This window comes from Anolis carolinensis, chromosome 3 (assembly GCF_035594765.1).
Source record: "Anolis carolinensis isolate JA03-04 chromosome 3, rAnoCar3.1.pri, whole genome shotgun sequence".
NCBI lineage: Eukaryota > Metazoa > Chordata > Lepidosauria > Squamata > Dactyloidae > Anolis > Anolis carolinensis.
In genome coordinates this window covers 263,605,591-263,614,900 of record NC_085843.1, presented here as the reverse complement: position 1 = coordinate 263,614,900, position 9,310 = coordinate 263,605,591, and the positions used below count along the sequence as shown (strand labels likewise).

The 9,310-nt window shown below is 40.3% G+C and overlaps 1 protein-coding gene across 1 annotated transcript; it reads right to left on the bottom strand.

Annotated features, from left to right (window-relative positions):
• Window positions 1–6,121: 6,121 nt before the first annotated feature.
• On the bottom strand, window positions 6,122–8,757 carry b3galnt1 (beta-1,3-N-acetylgalactosaminyltransferase 1 (Globoside blood group)). Its single transcript, XM_008106088.3, has one exon. The coding sequence runs from the start codon at window positions 8,631–8,633 to the stop codon at window positions 7,671–7,673; it is 963 nt and encodes a 320-aa protein (XP_008104295.1). The 5' UTR covers window positions 8,634–8,757; the 3' UTR covers window positions 6,122–7,670.
• Between the last annotated feature and the right edge of the window lie 553 nt (window positions 8,758–9,310).

Genomic DNA, 9,310 nt, shown 5'->3' with positions numbered 1-9,310 from the left:
CTTAGGTTGTGTTCGAGCCTTTTTTGTGTATGAATGCTAAGATTCCTTGTAAAATAGTATGTAGTTTTCTGATAAATACCTGCCTTATCCTACACAGGAATCTTTCTTAGGCCAATCAAAAGGCACACGATACATCATGGTAAAATGTTGTGCAAGGGGGGAAAGTAGCAGTGCTGGAATCGTTACCGTTTTTTTCAGATGTCATTTGAGGAAGAGTCTATGTAGACAAAAAAGCTGTGTCACAACACACACCATTCCATGGCCATGAGCTGATTAGGGAAATAGTTAGTAAAACTAAGTCAAAGTTATATTTCTCTGTTTGAATTTATTTATTTATTTATTTCTCTACCCCAAAGGAGACTCAAGGCGGCTTCCGTATGGCAACCATTAGATGCCTTAAAATACATACAAACAGAGATTTAAAATCAATTAAATTTAAAATTAATACATATTAAACATTTAAAACATTACATTCTATATTAAAATCGCATCATCCGAAAATCATAGTCCAAGGCCATTCCGTTGTCAATTATCTGTGATTCCAAGTCTATTATTGCACTGTACTAATCATCGAAAACGATCCCCGAGCCAAGTTTTTACTATTGAATAATATCCCTTCAGAGGACTTTATTGCTCAACATTGTTATTCCATGGCAGTCACACAATCATTGATAGTGGCAACAAACTGGAATGAGCTCCCTTACTATTGTACTTCTCCACAACTGTGTCAATTCACTGATCAGTGGTCCAACTAACATTACTTTTTCTAGTTTCCTAATAAAACGTGGAATGTTCAATAGCAAAGGCCACAGTCTGGCTAGGATACCGTAAAAACTGAAATCCTCTTCAGTCAAGACATTTTCAAACAATTCAAGTTTGTATAGATTCTGTTTCATTCAATATAACACCTTTTCATATTTACACTTTTCATATTTAAGCTGCTCAGGTCAGAGTTCACCAAATATTATTTAATATGTTGTTACATACCTTCACATAATTGCTGACATATGGTGACCTGGTCTCCCAGACCCCTAATCTCATGTTTAAGTCACTACCACATGCTGGTGCATTCCAAGGTATTAAATAGAAGTCCTCCCTATGCAATTGAGAGGACATTGTAGTTTGGTCTGTTTTTCTGTTCTATTGTCCAGACTGTATCCCTTCCACTGCTAGAAAGATCTGTGATCCAGTGGAGCAGAATATGAGTAGAGAAGATTTTCACTAATTTCCATGGAGTCCCAGCTGCAGAAAAGAATAATCTATTAAAAGTTATCTCCTAGCCTCAGCTGCGATCAAAGTGCCATCCTCCAGGAAAGATGTATAATTTCAAACCTAATACCTGAGATCCTGACACTGTCAGGGAGCTGTCAGACCCCGGGAACGGTCTCTGCTGCCATTGCTTCCCAGGTGGGAACGTGAGAGAACGAACGGGGAGGCAATTCATACCACAAAGAAGCAGCTGGCCTCAGCTTGGAGAGGCTTAGAGAAATGAGGGTGAGCTCTCAAATGGAGTACACCTGTCTTTTCCTTCCCCGAAGGAGCTCAGAGCAGCTGGATCTTCATGGTTCAAATCACCTCTCCTTCCTCTGGTGAGAAGGACTATCAACAACTAGGCTGGAAGGTTTCTGGATGAAGAGCAAGTGAACAGGTCTTTGCACACACTATGACAGAATCATAGAATAGTAGAGTTGGAAGAGACCTCATGGGCCATCCAGTCCAACCCCCTGCCAAGAAGCAGGATATCGCATTCAAAGCACCCCCGACATATGGCCATCCAGCCTCTGTTTAAAAGCCTCCAAAGAAGGAGCCTCCACCACAGTCTGGGGCAGAGAGTTCCACTGTCGAACAGCTCTCACAGTGAGGAAGTTCTTCCTGATGTTCAGGTGGAATCTCCTTTCCTGTAGTTTGAAGCCATTGTTCCGTGTCCTAGTCTGCAGGGCAACAGAAAACAAGCTCCCTCCCTCCTCCCTATGACTTCCCCTCACATATTTGTACATGGTTATCATGTCTCCTCTCAGCCTTCTCTTCTGCAGGCTAAACATACCCAGCTCTTTAAGCCGCTCCTCATAGGGCTTGTTCTCCAGACCCTTGATCATTTTAGTTCCCCTCCTCTGGACGTTTTCCAGCTTGTCAACATCTCCTTTCAATTGTGGTGTCCAGAATTGGACACGGTATTCCAGGTGTGGTCTGACCAAGGTAGAATAGAGGGGTAACATGACTTCCCTGAATCTAGATGCTATACTCCTATTTATGCAGGCCAGAATCCCGTTGGCTTTTTAAGCAGCCGCATCACATTGTTGGCTCATGTTTAACTTGTTGTCCACGAGGACTCCAAGATCTTTTTCACATGTACTGCTGTCTAGCCAGGTGTCCCCCATTCTGTATCTTTGCATTTCATTTTTTCTGCCTAAGTGATGTATCTTATTTGTCCCTGTTGAACTTAATTTTGTTAGTTTTGGCCCATCTTTCTAGTCTGTCAAGATCATTTTGAATTCTGCTCCTGTCTTTGGGAGTGTTGACTATCCCTCCCAGTTTGATGTAATCTGCAAACTTGATGATCGTGCCTTCTAACCCTTCGTCTAAAGATGTTGAACAGAACCGGGCCCAGGACGGAACCCTGCGTCACTCCACTCGTGACTTCTTTCCAAGATGAAGAAGATGCATTGGTGAGCACCTTTTGGGTTCGTTCGCTTAGCCAATTACAGATCCACCTAACCATAGTTTTGCCTAGCCCACATTTTACTAGTTTGTTTGCCAAAAGATCGTGGGGGACTTTGTCGAAGGCCTTACTGAAATGACTTACAGAAGTGACTTAGATGTCTGTAAGGCAACTTAAGACACTGACTAAAACATTTCATCTTTTTATCTCCCCACTCCCTTTCATTTACAGTTGTAGGTACTATTTTAGGTACTATGACTACAGAAAAACATAAAACATAACACAGCTCAACAAAAAAACACATTGATTTCTTGTTTTTTAGGCCTATTCCTGGAGTTATTTGGGGCACTGATTCAGAAAATTGCACTGGATAGAATGCATCAGCTCTAGTTTCTTAGATATGCTTATCATCATTTTCTATGTGTGAGCAGATGTGGATTGACAAATGGTTATATGTTCTGTATCTTAAAAACTAGAGTCAATAAGGGAGAAATTGGTGCCGTTTTTAGACTCAGCAGAGAAAATGTACCCAGAAATAGGGCTAACATTTGCAGCACCAAAATGTATATTGGCCAGTGTAATAAATGGGTGAAACGGGGGACTAGGGAAAGATCATGGGAAAGAGTGGTTGAATCCATGAAGGAAATGATGGGAGGAAAGGAAAGCTTAACCGCAGTACAGTTGACCACTTCGATGAGCAGGAAGAATGCGGACAATATGTCCAGCAGTAACATGGCTCCACCTGCAGATTTATTACACTATGCTATGCCACATAGCATAGAGGGAGCCCCCGGTGGCGCAATGGGTTAAACAGTTGAGCTGCTGAATTTGCTGTCCGAAAGATTGGCAGTTCGAATCCAGGGAATGGGGTGAGCTCCAGCGGTTAGCCCCAGCTTCTGCCAACCTAGCAGTTCAAAAACATGCAAATGTGAGTAGATCAAGAGTAGATCAGGCAGAAAGGTAACGGCGCTCCATGCAGTCATGCTGGCCACATGACCTTGGAGGTGTCTACGGACAACGCGGGCTCTTCACTTTAGAAATGGAGATGAGCACCAACCCACAGAGTCAGACACTAGACTTCACGTCAGGAGAAAACCTTTACCTTTACCTATGCCAAATAGGCACTGAATACTAGCAAACACACAAAGAGCTTCTTCGATCAAGCTCTGACCTTGTGCAATGCTTTTATTTACACAAAAACAACAGAGGTGGTATTTTAACTGCAAACAACTTGCACAGATGGCAGTCCATTTTTTCTTCCAAACTAAACCCATAAGTCTTTGAGGTGCCACTGAATGTTTTGTTTACTGCAACAAATAGCTTGTTAATATTTTCACAGCAGTAAACAGCAGCAAAGCTATCCTTTGTAGTTACAGCAGCGCTCCAGCAATCTGTGAACTTTCCTATCTATCCCCTAATGAACAAATAAAAAACATATATTAAAATAACTGTACAGCATATATAAGGCCGTTTAAAGTCTTGAAGATGAGTATCAGGCTAAAAAGCAACAAACACAGTATAAATACAATACCAAGCATTTCAAAAACATTTTAAAGTAACACGTTTCCCTTAATAGCATGCCATACCTGTATATTATTTACAACTAAAAAACTGATAGTATATATAAATAAAAATGTCATGTCCGTTTTTGAGGGACCACATATCTCCCAAACTACTTCACTGATTGCTTTGAAATTTGGACACAATGTAGCAATTGAACTGGTGAGCATTTTAAGGTCTCCACATACCTACTATTACACACCTGTCACACCTAAGACAGGTAAAACCATGCTTAGGTTCACAAACAGTGCCATCTACTGGACAAACAAGCAACAGCTGCTGTACTATAAACGACTGTTTCAGGATGGAGGTGAGGTGCGAGCAGAGACGGCAGGGGCTGAGGCAAAACCGGAAGTGGCGGGAGAAAGGGAAGGGAGAAAGGGCGCTTCGGAGACAGGCCACAACAGTAATCGTTCCCTGCAGGGAGGCCTGAGACCTGAGGATGACTAACTGACAGGGAAGGGAAAGGAGACATTTAGGAAGACCCTCCTTACGCTTAGGGAGTGGGGTATCTTTGGGGCCCTACATACCAACAGCAATAATAGGAAGGAGGGGGCACTGGAAAATAACATGGGGCATGGCCCATGAGGAAACCTTGCCCCTTGTCATTCTCCCCAAGGGGAGGACAGAGAATAAAAGAGATCTAAATTTATCCTTCCATCTTTCTATCTATATTTACACTCAAAAGCAATCCTTAGAATTATGTGACCCTCCTTACGCTTAGAGAGGGGTGATTTCTTTAGGGCTCCACCCAACCACTAACAAGAACTACAACAACAATAATGGGGGGAGGGGGCACTGGGCTCACTCCCTGGGAGGGGCCTATGGCCTTTCTCAACAGGAAAATAACATGGGCCGTGGCTTCCCAACATTCTCCCCAAGGGAAGGGTAGGGAAAGAAAGAGATCTGTATCCATCCATCTATCCATCCATCAATCTATATTTATTTACACTCAGGGGCAATCTTTAGAATTTTGAAGTTTACAACTAGACACGGATTGCTTCTCACATGGACAATAATATCTTGCATGTTACACAGTTGCCAAACCACACAATCTCTATATTTCCACAGCCAACGGAACAACCACAAATATTGCCTACACACAAGCAATGTGAAATCATATATATCATAAACCTGCTCTTTCTCAATCCTTTCTTTCCCACTTAACCAGACTAGGCCACAGCAATGTGTGGCATGGCCAGGTACAGCTAGTATAAATATAACAATATAAAAACTAAGTAACTAAAAACCAGTGTTGTTAAAAGGAAAATAGTTAGACTTTGTGGGAAACAAAAACTAGTAATGACCTACTGCTGTATTCTTCTCTGATCCATTAACTAATAATGACCTATTGCTGCATTCCTCTGACCAGTTGCTTAGGAATTCTGCAAGTGCTATAGGAGTGACCATGTATGTGCCTTAATTTGGGTTAAAGATTGGTCAACAAAGATGGTATTTGGGACAAACTGATACAGACTGAGAAGGGAATAACAAAAATATATAACAAAATTCTTGAATGGTCTACAGAAACAGAAGAGATTAAAAATTGTATGATAAAATGGGCTAAAAAATTGGCAGAACAATCAAATTAGAAGAATGGGAGCAAATTTGGAATAAAAAAATAAAATATATTTATGCGTCAGACCTAAAAGAAAATTGGCTAAAAATATTTCATCGCTGGTATATAATACAAAAAAATTAGGTATAATGTACAAAAACTCCTCAAATAAATGCTGGAAATGTAAACTTCAGGAAGGTACATATTATCATACATGGTGGACTTGTAAAAAGACAAGGAACTATTGGAAAATGATACATGAAGAGGCTCAGAAAATACTACACAAGAAATTTACATTATAATCGGAATATTACTTATTAGGAATAATAGACACTGAGGCAGAATTTACTTCAAACAATTATATTTTATTCACATACATAAGTACAGCAGCAAGAATTGTTTTTGCAAAACTTAGGAAATCAGATGAAACACCCACAAAAGAACAATGGCTAGAAAAAATGGACGAAATATATGACATGGACAAATTAACCTTCTTATTGAAGAAAAATAGAGGAAAAGCGATAAGAATGACTGACTGGAAACAATATGAAATATACAGGAAAATAAGGAAATACAGGAAAATACAGGGCAAAGATAAGAAAAACAAAGGAGGAACCCCGCCGTGGTATAGGAGAAGACCAGGAGCGTGACGAACAATTTTTTAAGGAAGAATTTCAACTGCAAGGAAGAAGAATAGAAGACCATAGAAAGCCCCCCTTTTCCTTCCCTACAATTATTCCCATCCCCTAGTTCGCAATTAATCTTCTTACCACACTCGTTCTATTCCTACTGTCCCTTCCCCTCCTTTCCCCCTTCCCCTCTTTCCCTTGGACTTTCCCAACCCCTTACTTTTTAACCTATCTGTAAACCATTTGATATACCCTAATAAAATTATTTTTTTAAAAAGAAACAAGTAATGACCTATTGCTGTATTCCTCTGACCAGTAGCTTAGGAATTCTGCAAGTGCTATAGGGGTGACCATGCCTATTTTTTATAAACTCTGATTAATATGAAAGCTATGCCCTTCTTCAGAGAAGTCCAACTTGCCCTGATTATTGCATATTAGGGGGGCATTTCCAGACTGGTTTACTTTATGTGGTGCTGATGTTAAATACAAGATGGAAATATCAAGTGGGCCAGAATAGGGTCCTTCAATTTTTTCCCCGAGATGAACAGATTGGCTCATGTTGAACTAAAAAATCCTATTGTGACCCATAAACCAATGACAAATTGATAAGCAAGCACTGGTGTAATGGGTTTGTTCTAGCTGGGAGTAGAAACTGGATTCAAGCCATTATCCAATTCATTAGCAGCTATGGACTTAGTTCAAGACCCTGGCTTTTATCAAATTTGATCAGCCTGTGGCTTCTCTCTCTTTTCATGAAAACCTGTCCAGACCTGTGGATCTATATTTGAGGGCCCTTCTCCGTCCACACTGGACTTGCAGTAGGCAAGTCATATATATGGTGGAGGCTTCCATTAGTAGAATTCCATGATAACTGAGCAGAGAAGAGAAAGGGGACAACCAGAATGGAAAATCCTGGAAGACGGCATAGATGGGTGGTTGACAAAAACTGGGTAGCAATATACATATAATCAAAGTGCAAAAGGATTTATAGAAGGACTGAGTTTCAAAGTTAGAGTTGGCCATATTGGAAGCCCAACATGGCATCCAGAATGGCTAACTCTAATGTGAATGTCCATTCTGGTTGGATATCTAAGGAGAGGGTCACAGTAGCCTTTCTTGCAATTGTTCTCCTAAACTCACATATCTCTATAGTATAACATAGAGAGTCTGGAAGACCACCTAGCAGCCCAACAGTTCCACCTCACCCTGGTCTAAAGAAAAAGACCCAGACTTCAAATGTTAAAATGTTGAAAACAAAATTGAGTTACTGGCAAGGAACTGTGGCTTTCTTCGTTATTTCCTCCCAGAATGCAACCATGTCCTGTGGAGAAATCCCGTGTACAGCGACCAAGTGCTTGTACTTACAAATATCAAACTCAATTGTGGACAAAAAGAAGAGTTTGGAGTCATTTGGAATAGAGATACCCACCCCGAGTATATTTAAACAAATTCCAACATAGACATCTTCGAACCTAATAGGTTTAATATGGCTCATTATTTCATAAACCTTGTGAACTAGTTTGGTGTCAAGTATATAACCAAATCCACTGCAATATGGGGGATAAACACTAAATGGATAGTCAGAATAAGAAATATAAGCTTTCAAATAAAGTCCTCGGTGAGGATAGGATCCCACCAGAGGGTAGCCAGTCATGAAGTTTTCTGAGGCATTTGAATTTAGAAGAAACTTGACTAAATTGCCTGTGTTGACGAAAACATCAGAATCTGTCTTCATCATATACTGAGCACTTGGACAAAATTCAGTGACCCATCTGAACATCATGATAGTTTTCAAGGTAAGGTTGTCATAGGTGTCAAGGAAATCTTGCTGGATGATGTCTCCGTAAAGAATGCTTTCGTCTCGTGTGGACAAAGCTTCGATATCCTCCTTCTCTGTCTCTTTGCCCAGTAAAAAGAGCACCATAACTTCTTTCCCCCACCAGGATTTTTGGGAGCCCCATGTTATCCTTATAGCTTGCCTCGCTTTCACATCTGTAGGTCTTGAAATCACCAAGATTACCAGAAACGGACTGCGGGCTTCACATGTTACTCGCTCACGTAATATGAAGGAAAAATTCTGCTTGTAGACAGGCTCACTGTCATAGAAATACATCCAGTCATTGTGTTTCATCACAGTGTGGGAAGGAAATGCCATATACCATGTCAATAAAATAACAAGGACAAGAGACAAACCACAGAACAGTCTTTGCAGGTATTTTACAGCCATTCAACTTCAACCACGAAGTGACACAAAAGGATCTGGAGGTCTAAGTGGAATAGGGACAACTGGGTTGGGCAAAATCATTTGCTGAAAAAGAAAAAGAAATTGGAAAGAATTAGTATGGCAGTAATACAGTCTCAACACAAGGATAGAGAATGCCTTGTTGACTCTAGTTACCATCATCTCTTAGCATTAGCTAATCCTGCCAGAGCTAATAGGAGTTGCACTCAAAAATATTTTCAGCTTACTGAAATATGTAGAACTGTGTTTTTTTTGTTGTGCAATAACCTGTGTGTATATGTGCCATCAAGTCAGCTGTCACTTTATGGCTATCCTAGGAATATCACAGAATTTTCTTAGGCAAATAATACCCAAAACGTAGTTTTATCTCTGAAATGTAGCCTACAGCACCAGGTATTCATTAGCGGTCTCTCATCAACGTACTAACCAGAGCTGGCTCTTGCTTACCTTCCAAGATCAGACAAAATCGGGTGCCTTCAAATCTTTTCATAAGATTTTTACCTCTGGTACCAAAAAGTAAATCCCAGAAACGTGTCTACTTTGTTAACTAAAGTATAACAGTACTTTTGTTATTTTGCCGTGCTGTACTATATTTACCATGGAATTATTCCATTTGTAACTCCTTTTCTCCAAACGTTGTTAATAAACTCATCTCCTCAGTT

Coding starts and splice junctions, on each gene's coding strand:
- b3galnt1 (XM_008106088.3), bottom strand. CDS start 8,633: ATGGCTGTAAAATACCTGCAAAGACTGTTCTGTGGTTTGTCTCTTGTC.